This window comes from Staurois parvus, unplaced genomic scaffold (genome assembly GCF_062004578.1).
Source record: "Staurois parvus isolate SC_StPar_1 unplaced genomic scaffold, SC_StPar_1.0 ptg000006l, whole genome shotgun sequence".
In the NCBI taxonomy this organism is placed as follows: Eukaryota; Metazoa; Chordata; class Amphibia; order Anura; family Ranidae; genus Staurois; species Staurois parvus.
This window is the reverse complement of record NW_028317802.1, coordinates 10,664,089-10,687,106: the sequence shown is the minus strand read 5'-3', so window position 1 is coordinate 10,687,106 and position 23,018 is coordinate 10,664,089. Positions and strand designations below refer to the sequence as shown.

At 37.0% G+C, this 23,018-nt stretch overlaps 1 protein-coding gene across 27 annotated transcripts in view; it reads left to right on the top strand.

The window, feature by feature from the left end:
- The window catches only part of LOC149474329 (protocadherin gamma-A3-like), a 440,639-nt gene that overhangs the window by 223,733 nt on the left and 193,888 nt on the right, over window positions 1-23,018 (top strand). The window contains exon 1 of one of the 27 annotated variants that reach the window (XM_089658837.1): window positions 2,374-4,913. The exons of 24 other annotated variants lie outside the window; for them this stretch is intronic. In XM_089658837.1, coding sequence (XP_089514963.1) covers window positions 2,493-4,913 — 2,421 coding nt within the window. In that variant the 5' untranslated portion in view covers window positions 2,374-2,492. Of the gene's footprint in view, window positions 1-2,373; window positions 4,914-10,965; window positions 13,505-17,921; window positions 20,473-23,018 lie in introns of those variants that run through there. 2 more of the 27 variants (XM_089659033.1, XM_089657210.1) reach the window with 2 other exon arrangements.

Here is a 23,018-nt window from a genome sequence, read left to right as displayed (position 1 = left end):
TGCCATCATGGGGCATGGCAGGGATGTGTTCTTTTACTCCATACTTTGTACTGAGAGGTGTTCCTCCTTCTCTTGTCAAAATGTTTGGAGGTATGCCCACAGCGGTGTACTTTTTGCTATTAAGGAGTATTAATCATGCCATCACATTAACTAGTATTCTACTTATATAGGTAATGATTCCATATGCACAGAAGATTAGGTATCGGTTTTAATATTTCATGCTTGCAAAGCATCCACTATAGTACCAGTTGAAAGTAAAGACAATCTAGGCACTATTTACTGATAAATGTATGCAGATCACTGTCTCTAAAAGCAATGGGCCTTCTGGATAATTACATTTTTCATATAGTGGGTTTGTACGTGAATGCCCCACCTGCCAATGAATGAGCCATTTCAGTATAGGACTAGCTGAAGGGTACACATGTGATATGCCACAGGATTGGCTTCATTACAGTACAAGAGATTAGAAGGTAGACTTTAGGAAATTCTGTTTTGAAATGCATGAGAAGAAAATAACATTACCCTCAAGTCAATTCTCCTTTCGGCAGGTATTATTTTCCTGATTTTGAAAACAGTATTTTGAAACAGATCAAGTTGTATCACAAATACACTTTTAATTGAAATGAAACAAAAAATGTGTGTGAAATAATACCAAAGTGCAAACACTACATATACATACAATTATACACTCTAGTACTGCTGCCCACACTATATGTGATCCCATATGTACCAGCAAAAAATGTATCAAACTAGTGCTGCGCAGTACTCTAAATAAATTAAAATAATATCAAGCTATATTGTGTGATAAACAATTCTTCATTAATATAAAAGCTCAAATCTAATCAATGTGTCCATAATTCTTATCAAACATTATCCAGCTAGAACGTGAATGTTTTGTGATATTGTTGCTTCCAAAAGTGTTGTATATTCTTATATTTTCTGTTACAGTACAAATAAATCTCTTTAGTATTCTTTCACCTTGCGTGCACAACCCTTCACCAACACACTAATACTCTCACCTTATGCTCTGACCCAATAAACATTAAGTCTCATGTGATTTCCCTTTAAGGGTCTCAAAGGTTATTTCCCTCTTCTGAATCCAGATGTTCTTCAATCCACCTCGATCCACCACAATCCTTTAGTTGATATTCATAGGAAGCTCAGAAAAGAAGGAAATATATTTAGTGCTTTCCGTATAACCACTAACATTTTTTTTAATTTAAAATTAGCTGAAAGTATAAAAACTCAACTTAAAATGTGCACATATCCTATCACATGACTCTGTGATGCAACACATTGGGAGGGGCCGATGACATCACACCACATACCGAAAGTGAGTGGCCCTCCATTTTGCATGAGCCTTTTCCTAATCAAATACAGTACATATAAACTGTTGTGCAGTTGAGATTTTATACTTTTGTCTGATTTTAAATAAAAAATATCAGTGGTCGTACAGAGAGCACTATATATTCCTTTCTTTTTTGAGCTTCCCATGAATATCAACTAAAGGATTGTGGAGTATCGAGGTGGATTGAAGGACATCTGGATTCAGCATTGGGAAACAACACTCCTGGCATATGAGGCCCTGATTAAAGGGAAATCGCATGGGACCTAATGATTTTTGAGACAGAGCATATGTGAGAGTATTGGAGTGCTGGTGAAGGGTTGTGCACACAAGGTGAACTAATACTTGAGAGATTTATTCGTACAGTGACAGAAAGTACAAGAATATACGATACTTTTGGAAGCAACATTATCATGAACATTCACATTGTAGCAGGATAATATTTGATAAGAATTATGGACACACTGGGTTGGGTTTGAGTGTTTATAATTATGAATTGTTTATCAAACAATATAGCTTGACTTTCATTTTATTTATTAAGAGTACTGCACAGCACTGATTTGAAACAAAATATTTTTAAAATGTTTGAAAGTATTGATATTAAATAACATGGTTAATTGCTTGTTAATATTTTCATCACATACATTAAGAAATTCTTGAAAACTGTCTGACCCCCAGAAATCTATTATGGGGAAAACACAAGCTAGGCATTCCTGAGCATAAACACTTTATATTATACAAAAGCATTTTATTCAAATAGTTTCAGACAGCTTTAAAACACAGTAGATGCCAATGGATATGAAAAATGCTCAGAATGCTATTTAGTTAGACTAAAATTAAAATCTTAAAATAGTCTAAACATACATTTTACTGAACAAAACTTTAGCATTGCAGTTCCTCATTTATACCTCAGAGCGCCGCTGTTTGACCAATAAGCAGAAGAATACAGAACTGGAGATCCACTGGTATTTTCTTCATTCACACACACTGCAGATCTGCATGAAGAGGCACAGACATTTCTGGATTCTCTCAGCAGGAAGGTGCTGGATATTTTCTGTTTTCATTAATAAGGGGATTGAACAGTGCCTTATTCCTGTGTCATTGGATTATACATTCTGTATATAAAATATTTGATGAAAGATTGAAGATGTTAAGAATGGATCAGATGAAGCCAGAGACAAACAAAGGACTGAGGTGGCAAGTAGTATTTTCCTTATTATTTTCCTGCCTATGTCATTCAGTCTCAAGTCAGATTAATTTATCCATTGTTGAAGAAATGAGAAAAGACTCTGTTATATCAAATATTGCAGATGATCTTGGATTAGATATTAATCAGCTCTCATCCAGAAAACTGAGAATTGTATCATCAGACTCAGAGAAATATTTTTATGTGAATGTAAATAATGGAAATCTCTATGTGAAGGACAGGATAGACAGAGAGACATTGTGTGGATCAGAAGCTACCTGCTCCCTAACATTTGATGCTGTGGTTGAAAATCCTTTCAATATTTTCAAAGTGAAAATAGAAATTGAGGACATTAATGACAATTCTCCAGTATTTTATTCTGAGACTTTCACTATAGAAACTATTGAATTAACATCACCAGGAACAAGATTTGCATTACAAAATGCAGAAGATCTGGATATTGGTATTAATTCAGTACAGACATATAAACTCAGTGACAATTCACATTTTACACTAAGTATGAAGATTGGCAGTGATGGATTTCAATCTCCTGAGCTTGTGTTAGAGAAATCGCTGGATCAAGAATTACAAAATGTTCATGAACTGATTTTAACAGCTCTGGATGGAGGAAATCCTGTGAGATCTGGAACAGCTGTAATACGAATCATTGTTATTGATGTTAATGATAATTTTCCAATATTTTCCCAAGAGGTATACAAAGTTAGTGTGAATGAGAATAGTCCAGAAAACACTACTATAATTACAATAAATGCAAATGACAAGGATGCTGGTACAAATGGACAAATTACCTATTCATTCAGTAAAACATCAGGGAATGTCCATCCTTCTGGTCGTTTCAGAATTCATCCCAAAAGCGGTGCCATTAACATCAACAAAAATTTGGATTTTGAGAAGACAAGGAATTATGAGCTATCAGTTCAAGCTAAAGATGGAGGAGGACTTGTTTCTCATTGTAAGGTATTGATACAAGTGTTAGATGAGAATGATAATGCTCCAAAGATATCCATTGACACATTATCTTCACCCATTCCTGAAGATTCATCACCTGGAACAATGGTAGCTCTCATTAAAGTTAGTGATAAAGATTCTGGAGAAAATGGACAAGTTGACTGTAGCATTGTTGAAGAAAATCATTTCAGATTGATACTGTCATCAGATAGCTATTATAGAATTGTGACTTCAAGTAAGTTGGACAGAGAGACAGTGTCTAGTTATAACATCACAGTATTAGCTAGAGATAGTGGATCCCCACCGCTTTCCACTGGAAGAATAATCTCGCTGGAGATATCTGATGTTAATGACAACCCGCCAGTTTTTTTGGAACCTTCCTATGTCATTCATGTGCCAGAAAACAATTTACCTGGAGCATCAATCTACAGAGTACATGCTTTTGATCCTGATGATGGGGACAATGCTAAAATTATGTATTCAGTATACAGTGAAGAAGTGCCAGTGTCTTCCTATTTTTCTGTCAACATAGAAAATGGAGTCATCTATGCTCAGAGGTCATTTGACTATGAGAAGCACAAGGAATTTATAGTACAAGTTAATGCCCGAGACAATGGTTCTCCATCATTGAGCAGCAACTCAACATTGGTAATCCGAATAGTAGATCACAATGATAATGAACCAAAAATTTTGTATCCATATCCAGAAAATGGAGGATCAGCTGTGTTTGAGATAGTGCCTTTTGCATCAGAACCAGGATCCTTAATAACAAAGGTGGTTGCAGTGGATGCAGATGTTGGGCACAATGCTTGGCTTTCTTATCATTTCGTACAAATGTCAGAACCATCTTATTTCACCATCAATGAACATACAGGAGAAATCAGGACATTACGTTTTTTTCAGGAAAAGGATATACTGAAACACAAGGTTGTGGTTATGGTGAAGGACAATGGAGAACCCTGTTTCTCAACTACAGTCACTTTAAATCTTATTATTGCAGATAACTTTCAACAGATGGCTCCTAAAATAAACAATCAGAGCAATGAAGATCCTCAAACCAATCTGCAGTTGTATTTAGTAATTGCCGTAGCCATTATTTCTTTTTTATTTATTATTACGGTAATGCTAATCTTAATTTCAAAATGCAAGCAAACAAAGCCCAATCTTGACCTTGGACCTCTATCTACAAATTTGTATCCAACAGTGGATCCAAGAATACTCTCTATGTACAGCGATGGAACCTTAACCCTTCCATATTCATACAATGTTTGTGTGGCTTTGGATTCATGTGAAAATGACTTTACTTATGTAAAATCCAAGCAAGACGTTCCCGTAGAAAATTTAATTGATGCTGATGATTCAGGTGTTGGAAATGAAATTAGTAAGGAGACATCTTCAAACAGTGTCATACAGGTGAGTATATAGTAAATGTTAAAATATTTGTTATGATAATTATATGAAAATTCAAGATATCCAAAACACTGACAGTGCATACTAAGTTAAAATGTTGTTTCCAGAACTATTTATACAGTAAGTATACTGTATATTATACAGTAAGTAGTCTTACAAGTGAGCTGTCTGTGCTGCCCTGAACCCATTAGATTCAAAGCTGGAAAATGATACAGTAGGGTAATAAAAGTTTGGGTATGATTGCTTGTTGTGATGACATATAGTTTTTTATTGTGCAATAGGCGTATAAAACAGGCCCTTTTTTACTGCTTCAAGTACTTTGCATCATTAAAGGCTAAGTTCACCTATTGAACATGTTACATCTACATTTAGGGTGTAACATGTAAAGTGTTCAGCAGGCCAACCCCCTTTCCCCTCACCTTCCTCCTTTCCATTATGACAGTGGGCAGGGGTTCCTCTCCCTGCATCCACGGTCACATTTTAAAAAATAGTGTGGCCACACAGCTGCTGCATCATTCATTTATAGGAATCTGTGAATAAATAAACTGCCACCACAGTAGATGGTCTTCTAGATTAAATGAGCTGACAGCACACTTGTAGTTTATTAATTCTTCCTCCAGCTTTGTAACTGAAAGCCCAAACAGAGGAATGGGCACAAAGCTGGAGGGAGATTGTGCAGGAGCCTGACATTGCACCCACAATCTACTGATCTTGGGTGCAATGCTTTGCAGTCTCCTGCAAAAAAAAAATAAAAAAATAAAGGCACAATTTTTTTACCTCAAAAATCATGTGCATTTATTTTTTTTAAAGGTCAACTATCCTTTAAATGATTAAATAATTTGATCAGTTGCAGAGAAGACTGTTTTTATTGCATGAACTTTGATAAATAAGGCTTAAGTCACTCTAGCTGTATTTCTTTCATTTGATTCTAAAAGTTCAGTGGAAATCAAATGTATAATTTATTCTCTAAAACTGTATTGCTATATTATTGTTTTTAATTTCATAGAAAAAGATTTAAAAAGTACACTGTAGAATAGTCAGATATTGAATATGGCGAGATATTGAGTGAGATATATGAATGAGATATATGAGTGAAATATATGAATATGATAAAATTCATAACATTAACAATAACATATAAAGCCATTTATAACTCTGCCCCAAATTACATCACCAATCTTGTCTCCAAATATCACCCAAACCGTACTCTCTGCTCCAGTCATGACCTCCTGCTCTCTAGCTCCCTTGTCTCCTCCTCTTGTGCTCATCTTCAGGACTTCTCCAGAGCTTCCCCCATCCTGTGGAACTCTCTACCCCAATTTATCAGGCTATCGCCTACTCTGCTCACTTCTCTTTAAGAAAGCCTATCCTGCCCTCAGCTAATAATGGAATCTTCTACACCTCCCAGCAGTCCATCCCCCACAGTTACTACCTTTTGTACTAGCCCCTCCCTCTTAGATTGTAAGCTGCAAGGAGCAGGGCCCTCCTAACCCTTTTGTATTGAACTGTACTGTTGCTGTATTGTCTCCCATTATATTGTAAAGCGCTGAGCAAACTGTTGGAGCTATATAAATCCTGTATAATAATAATAATATGGCAAGGTGTATCCATATCCAGAAAGTAGAGGTCACTTTTTTGGTCACTTTTTGTTTTTTGAAAAGGAAAGATATTTAACTACAAGAAAAGTTTGTGTTTCACACCTGTTTTGTATTATGGTAATTTACAGCATTGCTTAAACATAAGGAAGCATTGTATTATGAGACCCAAGCTTGTTGTTCCTGGTTCACACTTATAAAATAATGATGTGTTAAGGAGAAGGAGTGGCTACACAAAAATACAAGTTCAAGCTTAAAGTGGATATAAACCCTTACATACACCCATTGAAGTGACTGGCCTCAGGTGATAAACAGAGATGTAACAAAGTGTTCTACATAAGTTGTACCTGTCTATTGTGCATTCCTCTCTCATATACAGCTTGTCCAGAAAGCAGGGGGTGGCGAACTGAACTCACACTTAGTGAGGGGAGCTGATTGGAAGGAAGGGAAACACCCCCCTTCATTTACCAGATAGGAACAGAGCTGAGGCTGCCAATTATAGGCTATGTGTTGGAGCTCCCTCCTCACTTTTGTAACTCTTGGTTGCTGAAAAACCTGTCAGAAGGGACTTATTCAGTACACACTATAGTGGTATTTAGTTCATATTTCATGTCATATTGTATGTCAGAGGTTTACAACCACTTTAGGAAAAAATGAGTTGGCATACGACTGTATGGTCTCCAAGGTCTGGGGTGCACACACAGTCGCAGCCAGGGGCGGACTGACAACTCATGGGGCCCCCAGGCAATAGGGGATCATGGGGCCCCTGTGTCCAGTGCCCGGGTTTCCAAATGGTCAGTCCGCCCCTGGTCGCAGCTGTAACAATCCCATCAATAAAACTTCAAAACTCCCAACGTAAGATCCAGAAAATAGACTTTATTGAGAATCCATATAAGAGCAACACAGATGTACAGACATCTGACTTTTTGCCATTTTTTTTAATATATAGACTTTTTGTGTTGGATCTTACATTGGGAATGCAGCCATCTGGAGTTTTTTGTTTGGATTGTAAATTAGAACTGTTCGTTACGGTAGTCAAGTACCAATCCAGTGACACATATCTGAATTTGACAATGGTCCCTTAACCATGATTTGCTATTCAAAGTAAACACATTGGCTGTTCTAAGTAAAAAAAAAATGTCAATGAACAATCTCTACATCTTTAGGAAATTTATTCCATTGATTGAACATTAGCAAATCAACCCCACAGTGTCACAACCACAAACAAATACATTTCCAAAAATGGTAATATCCATGGGTATCATAAGGGTTCATGCCACACCAGATTAGTTGGTTTGATCATGGTGATCAGCAACCTGATATTGTGATCAGTTGTGTAGTCTTTGGCAATAGGTGATATTTGATCTGCTGTACCTCACCACAGTGTTGACTCAACATTATTATTGCAGTTTGTGGTAATAGCTGTTTAATTTTAGATCTAAAATTGCATGTCAACAAATTTTTGTATAGAAAGACAAAACAATTATAGAATGTTTGCATCAATATTACATTTTCTAGTACGTTTTATTAAATCATAGATGGGATGCCTCAAGATATTGTTCCTCTCTACTCTTGCTTGGGACTCCTGGTATTGAACCTTTAGTTTGCATTAAAGCATGTCAAAACCCAAAAAGAAGAATTTCCTATATTGCAGCCTATTGATCCTTAGATGTGGTGGCTTCATTAAGTTTAATTGTTCAGGATCCATCCCTTGTATTTTCACCTGGTCAGTAGCATACTTCCTGTCCTAGGGTGACAACACTTATTCACTATACTGTGTATGTGGAGAAGCAATGTTGTCACCCTAGGGCAGAATGTGTGTTGAGATTATAGAACACCCCTCTACCACTCAAAAACACATGTTGTGTTCTGTAGTTCACAGTGTTAAAATGGGCGAATATTATTTCTTGAGATATGGGTGCAGCAAAATCAGAAATCACAAGCCTTTTCAAGCTCACTGAATTTCTGAAATGATCAACAGTTACTAAGTTGATGTCACAAATGCTTTTTGTTGTTAAGTGTTATTTAACAAACCAAAGGTGAATTCTTTAGGGAAGTCCATGATGGTTTACATACACCTTAATCCTATTTTTTACAAGTATATGTTACTAATTCTTGTAATTCTTGTATGACTTTCGCCATCAGTGCATATCGCTCGTCTCAGGGAAATATATTGTTGTATCCCACTGATTTGCAGCGCCCAAGGTGAAAGCTGCTCTTCTGGTTGTAATTTCTACTTCCTTACTTTACTGTTTTTTTAAAGACTTTCAGATTAGGGTGTAAGAGAGATAAAAAAGAAATAATAAAAACAAGAGGAAAAAATACAGTCTACAATACATCAATGCACATAGCAGCCTCTGTCAACAGGAATGGAGAATTACATACTAAATATGTATTTTCATATTATCCAGCACTGTTAATCATCATCGTTTTAAGTAGTATTTTACATATCTAATAAATGAGTCAGTAAGTATAGGTATCTGTTATTTTGTTTCTTTTCTGAAGTAAGGTAAAAGGACTTTAGACAATGATGCCTGTGGAAATGTTTGCAAATAACTATATTTTTCTAACTTTGAAATGGTGGGCTTAAAAGTGAATGTCAGGTGTTCAGTATATCATGCAGCTTATGCTGAATGAGAACACCATACACAGTAGTAATTCAATTACTAGGCCACATTAGCACAGGGCTGGTGGTTCTGGTCCAAATGTGAAGCACCACAGATGTGTGTGGTTCTAGGTCCAGGCAATGCTGCTTTGGAATTGTATACAAATAAAATAATATTACCCACAAGTATTTTCCATTTTTTTATGTTTTTTTGCACTGAATTATATTTCTGAATCAGGTTTAAAGTATTTGTTTTAAAAGACATGTGCTACAAGACATTTCTGTTAAAGTGTTATTAAACCCACAACAGGAAAATCAGTCTGTATATGCAGTAAAGCATGCTTGTTATACTTACTGTGCAACGTAAGGAGTTAATCCTCTGCATTGTGTAAAAACGCTGTTTGATCCTGACTTCTCTGATCCTCCCCTTCTTCCAGTGTCCCCCTTTTATCTCCTGATAAGACATATCATATGGAGTCACTCTGCACATGCTCAGCTTGGTGTGTAGTGCTAGAGAGGTTTTTCTTTTTCTTGTGAGAGTGCATGTGATCAGCACAGGGCCAATCAGCACTGTCCAGGCAGAGGTCAGGGCTTCTGCATCCTCCTAGAGCAAAATGAAACCTCCTTCCTACAAGCTTTAACCAGTGCTCTGCTGGACACTGATAGAAGTCACAAGACTGCTCTAATGGCTAATGAGAAAAGGTATTTAGCAGTTTATATTTACTAAAATAATTGCACTTCCATGTTCTGTGTACTGGGGGAGACCAGATATAGTGAATGTGGGGTCCTGGGTTTAGTAACATTTTAAACAATATGGAAACCCAACATTTCATATTACTGATACTGTATATGCCTGCTATGTACAGTACTTGTATGAAAAAGTATCCTGTTCCCTTTTTATTGCTTCCTTTGTGTTAAATCCCTGACGTTCCTGCCAGCTCCTATTAAAAATTGACCACATTAGACATGAGAGTACAGCATTGTCAATTTTCTGGCTAAGCTGTGAACTCAGCCTGCTCTCCTCTAATGATCAGACTTGTGCTGACACATTCTTCCTGCACAGCCTGTCACTGCAAAGATCAGTATGCTGTTGTTTCTCCACCCCCTTTTCTTATGCACCTGATAACAAAGGGAATGTGATCACTTATAAGGAAGGGAAAAAGGGTATATATAATGTTTTATATCTATACACAAATCGTTTGCCTTTCATTTCTATTTTAAACTGAATAGGATGTTTTACAAGGTGAGGGTTTACAATCACTTTAAATTCCTGAAACAAATAGAAGCCATACAAAGTGTATAGCATGTACCCAGTTGCATTAGGATCAGATCCTGTAACCTGCATTGAGGTAGGATGTACAATATAACGTAGCAAGTCTTAGGTAGATGTAGTTTTACTTTTTTTTCTTTGATAAAAAAAAACCAAAACTTTAAGTTGGCTTTGAAATTTACAGATAGTATTTTGCTCGTTGCTATACCTGTTATATAACATTTTCATCAAACTGTTCGCTTTTAGATACCATATGTTAAATATGAACAAAATATGTATAGGCTATCTTTGTTATTATTTAAAATGTATTCAAAGTTTAACACCTAAATGTAATTTGGGAATTAAGTAGATGTTCTAAATGGATATATTAAAAGTACAAATTAAATGAATTAAATAACATAATGACTAAATAGAACTGTATACTTGAGTGTTGCAGTTCCTCACTTACGCCTCAGAGCGCCGCTGTTTGACCAATAAGAAGAAAAATACAGAACTGGAGATCCACTGGTATTTTCATCATTCACACACACTGCAGATCTGCATGAAGAGGCACACAACCATTTTCTGGTTTCCTTCTGAACATAACACAGGATTATTTATTGGACTCAAAAATATATGGATTGGTCTCTACATACTTCCTTACTCTTTGGATTATAAATGTCTAATGCTCTGAAGGATACTTCTGTATGATACAATAAATGCGAAGATGAAGCACAACTCACAGATATACAGAAGGATCAGATGGCAAGTAATATTTTCCTTTTTATTCTCCTGGCTGTGTCATTTAACTTCTGGTCAGATTCATTATTCTATTGCAGAAGAAATGAGAAAAGACTCTGTTGTAGCAAATATTGCAGATGATCTTGGATTAGATATTAAACAACTCTCATTTAGAAAGCTGAAAATCATATCTTATATATCAGAGAAACATTTTTATGTGAATTTAGACAATGGAAACCTCCATGTGAAGGACAGGATAGATAGAGAGACATTGTGTAGGGCAGCAGCTACCTGCTCCCTAACCTTTGATGCTGTACTTGAAAATCCATTAAATGTTTTCAGTGTCAGTGTAGAAATTCAAGATATCAATGATAATTCCCCTGTGTTCTTTCATGAGCCTTTCACAATTGATATGTTAGAATCTACTCCATCTGGCACAAGATTTGCTTTGCAAGGTGCAGAAGATCCAGATATGGGTGTCAATTCAGTACACATGTATAAGCTCAGTCATAATCAGCATTTTGTACTGAGTGAAAGCATGAATCCAGATGGAAGCAAATTTCCAGAACTTGTATTAGAAAAACCTTTAGATCGAGAGACTTTAAAAGCTCATGAATTAATATTAACAGCATTAGATGGAGGTAGTCCAATAAGGTCTGGAACTGCTCAAATAATAATTATTGTTACAGATGTCAATGATAATTTTCCTGTATTCAACGAACAACTGTATAAAGTCAGTATAAATGAAAGTATCCCAGCCAATACTATTGTAACGACTGTAAGTGCAATGGATAAAGATGAAGATGTAAATGGACAGATTACATATTCTTTCAGCAAGACATCAGGATATCATAAAGGAACGTTTACTATTAATCCCTTAACTGGTGAAATTAAAACAAATGTTAATTTAGATTATGAACTGACAAAAAATTATGAGCTGCCTGTTCAAGCTAAAGATGGAGGAGGACTAGTTTCCCATTGTAAGGTTTTAATAGAAGTGATAGATGAGAATGACAATGCTCCAGAGGTATCCATCACTTCATTATCTTCACCCATTCCTGAGGATTCTTCACCTGGAAAAATGATTGCTCTAATCAGAATCCATGATAAAGATTCAGGAGAAAATGGAGAAGTGGACTGTAAACTCACAGGAGAAATGCCTTTTAATCTACTTTTGTCATCTAACAGTTTTTATACAATTGTGACCACAAGTTCTATGGATCGAGAAAAAGTGTCTAATTATAACATAACAATTGTAGCTACAGACAGAGGTTCTCCTCCACTTTCCAGCCAGAAAACCATCAAACTAGAGATTTCAGATGTTAACGATAATCCACCACTATTTATGAAACCTACTTACATTGCTTATGTACCAGAGAACAATTTACCAGGATCATCAATTTACAGTATACAGGCTTCTGATGATGATGCTGGAGATAATGCTAAAGTAAGTTATTCTATTTCAAACACAAATACAGAAGATCTTCCTATATCTTCCTATTTTTCTCTTAATAAAGAAACTGGTGTTATCTATGCCCAGAGATCATTTGATTATGAGCAACACAAGGAGTTTTCAATTGAAGTAACAGCTAAGGACAATGGACACCCATCTCTCAGCAGCAACACAACACTAACTATCAAAGTAATAGATCAGAATGATAATGCACCAAAACTCCTATACCCATCCCCAGAAAGTGGAGCATCAACATGGTTTGAGATGGTCCCTTTTGCTGCCGAGCCTGGATCATTAATAACAAAGGTGGTTGCAGTGGATTCAGACTCTGGACACAATGCTTGGCTCTCTTATCAATTTATTCAAGCAGCTGAACCATCCTACTTTACCATTGATGAACATACAGGAGAAATTCGAACACAACATGTTTTTCAAGAGAAGGATATACTCAATCACAAAGTTGTGGTGATAGTAAAGGACAATGGGATCCCATCTCTCTCTGCTACAGTTACAATCACTCTTGTTGTTGCAGATAATTTCCAACAAGTAGTCCCTAAATTTGTCAATCAATTTCCTGATGAAGAAATACAATCCAACCTGCAGCTATACTTGGTAATTGCTCTTGCAGTAATTTCCTTACTATTTATCATAACAGTCATGTTGGCTGTTATATCTAAATGTAGGAAGTCTAAACCATTCCCAGTATATGGGCCCGTCAGTTCAAATTTATATCCTCAAGTTGACCCCAGGATACTGTCTCAATATGCCAGTGGAACACTAACACTTCCATACTCTTACAATGTATGTGTGGCTTTGGATTCTGGAGAAAGTGACTTTACATACATGACAACAAATCCAAACGTCCCTGTGGATAATCTGATTGATGCTGATGATTCCGGTCTTAGAAATGAGGGTTTAAAGGAGGCTTTGCCAACCAGCAGTCAAATCCAGGTGAGTGCCCATGTGTCTATTCCCTTGGAAATGCACATTTTATAACACTCTAGAGAATATATCTATTTTGACTCACATTTGGAATAGGTAACCTAACCTATCTTGGTCATTTTTGCGGTACAAGAAAAATTAAGTTTAAAGGTCAGCATAGAGCCTCAGCATTGATGGCACATAAATCCTCCATAGTTAATTGCAGTATGATGGAGCATAATGGAAGCTTCCTACTGCTCACATGCATAGTAATACTGGAGGAACCTCCAACAGTGTTCACTGTATGCTGGCAACTCTTCCCATCCATCACATGCACAGTGAGGCACATAACTTTGAGTGTTCATTGCATTATGTGTTCCAAGCCTGTGATATCAGTAAATGTATTGAACCCATGTCAGGGAAAAACTTGCCAGTGTCTTTTGTCGGAGAAAGCCAGCAGCCATTCCCCATCATAGATAACATAGATAATAGTTTCTGTAGTTCTGGGTTTGGTCAGTTGACTATGATCACTGAGAGACAGTGGGGGGAATACAGCATTTAAGGAGCAAGGCAAATCTTCCGAGAACTGTCAAAGGAAGGATTCCTCTACATTCTAAGGAGGCTTCCACTTACTCCCTGTTGTGTTGTGATGTAATACTAGTTGTTTCAGCTCCTTATTGTTTTTGTAAAATATGAAAAAAAAAATATTGTAGATACATCTTCTGCTAAATGTAGTTGGCATGGTTTGTAGAATCCAAACCTTTAGGGCAGATAATGTTAAACTGTAATTTACAATTGACAATGAGATATGTCAGTACAGTACAGACAAGGTTAATTTTTGTAGACATTAACTCTACAGCCTCTTTATTAACATTACATAGGGGGAAGATAGGTAGCTAGTTTAAGCAACTAAAAACCACTTCTAAGCACTAATATAAGCAGCTTTTTTTTGCTATGTAAATGGGAACATGTAACAAATATAAAGTAGGCGCAGACGTTAAAAACTGTTTCAGTTATTCATGTAGTCCATGGATTTCTTGCATGAAAAGTTTGCTTCAGGTTATGCAAAAGTATTTGAATGGGGCTGAGGTCTGAACTCTAAAATGGCCATCAAAAATACACAATTTCTCTTGTGGTTTATCCAAGCAATCTTTTCCAGGCAGCAGAATTTTCTAAAGAGCAGTGGTTTCATCCATGGTGTCCTTCCACAAATACCATTCCTGTTTAGCAGTTCTGCATAGTGGACATGGTGAGCAAGTTCATGAGATTTTCTAAAGGAAAAATAAAGACAGAAAGTAGTGAACAAAAGTGCTTTGTCCTCCATATGTGAGGGTTTATGTATGATTGTATTAGCAAGTAAGTGAAAAAAATATAACTATATTCTGAATTTTAGATAGACTGTTGTACCTCTTTTGCATGGGTGGCTAGAAGAGCAGGGGGCTGAACTGCATTTTTATTGCTCCCCGACCACCCACTCACCCAGAAGCAGACACGGTAGCTGAAGGGGTCTGTGCACTTGCCGTGGCTGTGAATAAAAGCATCAAGTTTTAGGCAGATTTTACTAGGTTATTTAATAGGTTATGGCATGGTTACTGTGTAGTGTTCTAATGCAAAATTCCCCTAGGGATTGAAAATAAAACACATATTCAAGAGGCACCAGGATCAGCTACTGAAAGTGGTAGAAAACTCGGGAGCACATATCCACAGCAATCCTAAGGTCACAATGCTAAACATTTTCGAACACAGTGCAGTAATAATTATCAATGACTCAGCACTCTCACGGGATTGCAATGCAATGCTGTGGAGTGATGTTGATGGAGGCGTGGTACCTATATGTATAGAATGATGGCACACTGATCATGCCATCAATCAGGGAGAAAATGCGCATGTGCAGGTGACTTCATTGCATCAAATACCAGGCAAAATCTCCTAAATAGTGCAGGTTGTTATACTTTAAATACACCTACTTCTAGGTCATTTTAGAAAGCTTTTCATGGACCAAGGAGGGTAGGAGAGTTTACTGTTACTTGAATACCTGAAAGCCACTGCTCTATCTCCCTCCAAAAATTGATCCACCACAGAGAGGCCAGTAGAGATTGTGACCAATGTGAAAGGGACCATAGTTATCTAATCATGGCATCACTTTAAATAAATGTCATAAATCTGATAAATAGTTATTTTTTTGCTCAAATAGTATGCTTTGTAACTTTTTTTATTTGTATCTTTCTTTGTAAAGTACAATTAGTAAGCTTTTGGCAAAGGTTACTGGGTCACATAGTATATACAAATAACCCACTCCAAAAGAAGAACAAAAGCTTCTTGGTAGTGATTTAACATGGTGGGCTTGTAACACTATGTACTTGGTGCTCAAAGTAACACCTAACCTGAACCAGAAAAGCTGTCCATGGATAGTGCTGTCTCAATCTCACTTCCTCATCAACAGTGGGGGTTGTGGTTCTTGTCAGTAGGAGGGGTGCCACAGGAGTAACTTTACTTGAGTACAGATTATCAAAACCCAGTTGTTATACTAAAATACACTCCTATAGGTTGTACATTGTAGTATACCTGATTGTCAGATAGTGTGCTAATGGAAAAGTATAAAAAAATGTAACATGAAACTTTATCAAGAAAAAAACTAGAACATACATGTAACAAGACTTAGGCTTGACAAACTTAAAGCCCAAATTTGGTCAAAATAGAAGAAACAGAAATCAGCAAAAGGGACATTACTCCCTAAAAAAGGAGATCATAAGTCCCACATTTAGGTTATTTATTTATTATTATATTTATGATCAAATCAACCTACCTGCCTGCTCAGTCTTCTTTTGAATGTACACCGAGCTGCACAAGCACAGCTCAGTTTACATTCTGGAACAGCGCCTGCTTATATGCAGTAGTGACATCATTCCGCACTGATGGATGAAGATGGCTGCAGTCTGGCATCTGGAAAATATTGGGTAGAAGATACCCAAGATGTTGGACCATTAACTGGATTTTAGTTTTGCTTTAATCTGATTTATTTCATGTGCTGCTGGTTCTTCATTTAGTTGAAATCTTCATCCTCTGACGTCCCTCTTCCATTGCCAGAGGAGGGGCAGATGAATGAAAGGTCCACCCTCTCTATTCATAGTTTACATTTTATTCCAAGAAGCTATTGTATGGCTTCTATGAATGGAGAAGCTGGACGGAAAGGGCAGGCATAGTTAGGCACTCTTGGTGAGTGCCTGTCACAGCTCCCTCAGTTCAGTTTAGGCACACTGGAAGGACACGGCAGTAGGTGTACGTGGGGAGGGGATCAGAGGATGAAGATTTCAAGGAAAGTCCCTTGTGCTGAATTTGTATTTATTTTACCATGACTAAAAGGTTAATGGCTAAAACAACTAAGAAAGAAACTACTGTTAAAGTGGTTGCAAACCCTTCCATATACCCAATACAGTGACTGGCCATCTTTCCCCTACATCCATTCAACATGCAACATTTACACAGGAACTCTCAGCTCTAAAAAGTAAGGGTCAGAAAACTGAATTTACATCAGTGAGATCTCTGAGAGTTGATTGGAGGGAAAGGATACACTCCCTTCAAAGAACACACAGGATCATAGCTGAGGTTGTCAATCACAGAATATACCCTTCCCCGTCACCATTTTTTTCTTGGTGTCAGAAAGACTCAGAAGTGAATCAGTGCTCTGGATTGAGACAAGTACACAGTATAGAGGGTTATGCTTTGCTCATATTTCATGTCCGAGGTTTCAACAGCTTTTTTTTTCAGATAGATTGGAAAAATCTTAGAACCTCTACCGTGTTTGTACCACTGCCTGTGCCCCCTTCAATTGTGCACACACAACAGTGGAAACCTGACAGCAGATCTAACCCTTCCTAAATCTAGTAAAGTGTTTTTATTTCATTCCGTATAGAAAGTAGAGGAAAATGTTCATATTTGGGGACTAAAACCACAATAAAAATCTCACTTTTCCCCTCTAATTTAAAAGATAACAAAAAACATTTTCATTGGAGTTGGGCTTCAATTAAAGTTTGAAATATATGGTCATTATTTTATATTCTCATAACATGTTCCATAACATTTTACTGGCGTTTTTAGCCCATGTTGATTTCTATTCCAGGCATAAACTAACGAAGAATGTAGTCATGCTACATTTATAATTTGTATTTAAATCTTAACACCTAATTGTAATTAAACATCTAAAAGTAAAAATAACATAAAATTTTAAAATGTAACTGCATAGAATTGACATTGTACCAGTGCAAAGACTAAAAACAGACAGATTGAATAACACTGTATACTGAAGCATTTCAGTGTTGCAGTTCCTCACTTACACCTCAGAGCGCCGCTGTTTGACCAATAAGGAGAAGAATACAGAACTGGAGATCCACTGGTATTTTCATCATTCACACACACTGCAGATCTGCATGAAGAGGCACAGACGTTTCTGGATTCTCTCTGAACAGCTTACATATTGTATTATTTTCACTAAATAATACCTACTTTTTCTCTCTGGATTAAAAAAGTTAAATATCCTAAAAGAACACTTTTAGAAGATGCAGAACATGGCTGAGATGAAGCAGCATTCACAGACATACAAAGGGATCAGATGGCAAGTAATATTTTCCTTCTTATTTTCCTGGCTGTGTCATTCAGTCTCTGGTCAGATTCATTATTCAATTGTAGAAGAAATGAGAAAAGACTCTCTGATAGCAAATATTGCAGATGATCTTGGGTTAGATGTTAAACAGCTCTCATCAAGAAAGCTGCAAATTGTATCACATATATCAGAAAAATATTTTTATGTGAATGCAGGTAATGGAAATCTCTATGTGAAGGACAGGATAGACAGAGAGACATTGTGTGGAGCAGAAGCTACCTGTTTCCTAACCTTTGATGCTGTGGTTGAAAATCCAATTAATGTTTTTAAAGTGAAAATAGAAATTCAGGATATTAATGACAATCCTCCAGTGTTTTATCCTGAGACCTTCACTATAGAAACTATTGAACTAACATCACCAGGAACAAGGTTTGCTTTGCAAAATGCAGAAGATCTGGATACTGGTATTAATTCAGTACAGACATATAAACTCAATGACAATTCGCATTTTACACTGAGTCAGAAGATTAGCAGCAATGGATTTCAATCTCTTGACCTTGTGTTAGAGAAACCACTGGATCAAGAATTACTAAATGTTCATGAACTGATTTTAACAGCTTTGGATGGAGGAAATCCTGTGAGATCTGGAACAGCTGTGATAAGAATCATTGTTATTGATGTCAATGATAATTTCCCAATATTTTCCCAAGAGGAATACAAAATTAGTGTAAATGAGAATAGTGCAGTAAATACTACTATAATAAAGGTAAATGCTACAGACAAAGATGCTGGTACAAATGGACAAATCACTTACTCCTTCAGCAAAACATCAGGGCATGTCCATCCCTCTGGAATTTTCAGCATTCATTCCAAAAGTGGCGACATTAACATCAACAAAAAGTTAGATTTTGAAGAAACAAGAAATTATGAACTGTCTGTTCAAGCAAGGGATGGAGGAGGACTTGTTTCCCATTGTAAGGTATTGATAGAGGTCACAGATGAGAATGACAATGCTCCAGAGATATCCATCAAATCCTTATCTTCACCCATTTCTGAGGATTCTTTACCTGGAACAGTGATAGCTCTAATCAGAGTCCATGATAAAGATTCAGGAGAAAATGGAGAAGTGGACTGTAAGCTCACAGAGAAAATGCCTTTTAATTTAGTTCTGTCATCTGATAGTTTTTATACAATTGTGACCACAGGTCCTATGGATCGAGAGAAAGTGTCTAATTATAACATTACAATTGTAGCCACTGACAGAGGATCTCCTCCACTTTCCAGTCAGAAAACCATCAAACTGGAGATTTCAGATGTTAATGATAATCCCCCACTGTTTATGAAATCTACTTATGTTGCATATGTATCAGAGAACAATTTACCAGGCTCATCAATATACAGTGTACAGGCTTCTGATGATGATATTGGAGACAATGCTAAAATTATTTATTCTATTTCCAACACAAATACAGAAGATCTTCCTATATCTTCCCATTTTTCTCTTAATGTAGAGACTGGAGTTATCTATGCCCAGAGATCATTTGATTATGAGCAGCTCAAGGAGTTTTCAGTAGAAGTAACAGCTAAGGACAATGGACACCCATCTCTGAGCAGCAACACAACATTAACTATCAAAGTAATAGATCAGAATGATAATGCACCAAAACTCCTATACCCATCCCCAGAGAATGGAGCATGGACGTGGTTTGAGATGGTCCCTTTTGCTGCTGAACCTGGATCATTAATAACAAAGGTGGTTGCAGTGGATGCAGACTCTGGACACAATGCTTGGCTTTCCTATTATTTCATACAAGTAGCTGAGCCATCTTACTTCACCATTGAGGAACATACAGGAGAAATTCGAACGCAACATGTTTTTCAAGAGAAGGATATACTAAATCACAAGGTTGTGGTGATGGTAAAGGACAATGGGATCCCAACTCTCTCTGCTACAGTTACCATGACTCTTGTTGTTGCAGATAATTTCCAACAAGTAGTCCCTAAATTTGTCAATCACTTCACTGATGAAGATAATCAATCAAGCCTGCAGCTATACTTGGTAATTGCTCTAGCAGTAATATCTTTGCTGTTTATCATAACTGTCATGTTGGCTGTTATATCTAAATGTAGAAAGTCCAAACCATTCCCAGTATATGGGCCCGTCAGTTCAAATTTATATCCTCAAGTTGACCCCAGGATGCTGTCTCAATATGCCAGTGGAACGCTAACACTTCCCTACTCTTACAATGTTTGTGTAGCTTTGGATCCTGGAGAAAGTGACTTTACATACATGAAAAATATTCAAAATGTCCCTGTGGATAATCTGATTGATGCTGATGATTCTGGTCTTGGAAATGAAAATTTAAAGGAGGCTTTGCCAACCAGCAGTCAAATCCAGGTGAGTTTTTGAAAACTGTAAGCACCAGGGCTTTTCTTCAGCAGGAACACGAGGGGGAATGCAGTTCTAGAACCTCCAGCACTAAATGTATTTAATAACAAGGGGTGCTGGGGTGTGCTTGAGGGTGTACTGATGCTGGCTGCTGGGGGATTTTTGCATGGGAGTCTATTGTTTCTGGGGAGGTCTATTGTTGCTGGAGAGGAATATACTCTTGCTGGGAGGGGGTCAATTGTTGCCCACAAAAGTCTACTGTTGACGATGAGGTCTATTGATGCTGGTTGCTGGGAGATATGTTGCTGCTGCTGGGGGACTATTGTTGTTGGGGAGGATCTATTGTTGCTGGGGTGGTATTTTGTTGAGGGAGTCCATTGTTTCTGGAGGAGTCTATTGTTGCGGGGGGATCTATTGTTGTTGGGGGGTTATTGTTACTGGCTGCAGGGGGTTTATTATACTTTGCTTCTTGCTATCATTAACTAATTCCATACAAATTACTTAGCACCACAAAATGATACTTGGTTCTGTAGTCTAAAAAAAGGGATGGTACTGGAAGGTGGGAAGGGGGTGAAACCAAGGGACGGTGCTCAGAGGTGAGTAGGGGGCAGAGACAATGGATAACTCAGAAGAGGGGAGTTCCTGCACCTACTCTCTGAAAAAAAAGCCCTGGTAAGCGCTGTCCTTTTTTCTCCTCTAGGAAATTCACATTTTATAACACTCTAGAGAAATAGTAATATACCAGTATTTTGCCTCACTTATCACATTTGGAATAGGAGATCTAACAGTTGCCTAGCAATTTATCTTGGTATAAGAAAAATTAAGCATGTGTGAGGTGGCTAATATATTTCAGTTTAGGTGAGTGCTTGTCTTTATGTATGTGGATCAGCACTTGGTATCACCATTTGGATTACTGCTACATTCACTACAAGAATTGTAGTTTCTTCATTTACTTTTGTGGAAATAACAGTTTTGATTTGATAGGACTATATCATTACAAACTTTTATGTTTGTTGTTCATTTTAAAGATTTTGCACATTTGTAACTATTCTGTTTGTTTGTTTGTTTGTTTGTTTATTTGCACAAAAACCTTAAGAAGTGAAATAGTCCTCAACCATAACATATGCTAAGTTTGTAAAGTGCTGTAACTCACACAGAATTAGATTTTTATTGATTTGGGTGGATTACAGTACTTTGTGGACTTGGCATATATTATGAAAAAGGACTATTTCACTTCTTAAGTTTTTGGTACCTTAGTATTCATGTTTTTGTTTGAGTTGGTATTCTGCACTTTATTCATACTTTATATCCTATTCACACAGCAATAAATAGGTTTACGTGGGGATATTTGCACATGTATGATATATAGGGTCATGTTTATGTATATCAAGGTATTTATATATAATATTTATTAGTTTTGAACTTTTACTATTTATATACTCATAGATTATATGTCTCTTGAATATTGAGTGTTTATGTGTATATTTAATGTATCAACTCTTTCTAAAGTGTTTATGCGTCAATCACATTAGACATACGGTAAGTTTTTAGTACAGGATACATTTAAAGCACTTCATCCCATTATACTCTTTATTCACATGTTGCCAACATTGATTCTGTAGTTTTGGATAGAACAGGAAGTGTTACAAACTTGGGCATTTTTAATGCTGTCTCTGGTATTCCTAGGAAGAGTAAGGCAGGTCATAAATAATGCAATTTTCTTTCCTGCAACCATGGGTGGGGGAATAATTGGAAAACCCTTCCCGCAAAGTTAGTGTGTTCTTCTGGCGGGGGGAGGGTATGGGGGAGCCGTGCCTGCTGGGAGAACACACCGATTATTTCTTTCAGCTATAGCCACTGGCAATAATAGCATGTAAAAATCTGACATGCTGGTTGTACCAAAGTCAATCGATGGATCGGCCTGGGTAAATCAGCTTGAACATATATGGTTCGAATCACGGATGGTCCCTGCTGAACCAGACGAGATTCGAACCATCTAAGGCCATCTTAACTTTCACCATTTGGTCAGGTGACCATTGTCACTAATACACAATACAGGGGAATGAAAGATTTCAGGCTGTCACTGGATCAAGACAAAAGGGACATCTTCCAATGGAGATGCTCATTCTGCTGGGAATTGTCAAAGGAAGGATTCCTCTACATTTCAAGGAGGCTTCCACTTGCTTCCTCTTGTGTCTCTGGGAGCAGAAAGTGCAATAAAATTTTACAAATTGAACTGTAAACAGCAGTGAAGATTGCTAGGCCAGAGCACTGTTGCATGACTGAGCGATTTACTGCTTTTCCAGGTCACCAACACCAGTACCAGGTGTGGAGGAGGAAGGATCAGCAAGGAAGCCAAGATAAATTGAGTATGGGGGGGTCAAAACAGGGTTGCTTTGAAGAAATAATGTTACTTTGCCCAGCGTGGGCTATGTGACAATGTCTCTTTAACCACAGGCAAACTTGTAGCATAATGAAAGGCTTAATGCAACAGCTGTAATGCTCATATTTCTAATAGAATTCTATAATTATCAACTAAGTTAAGGAACTACAGT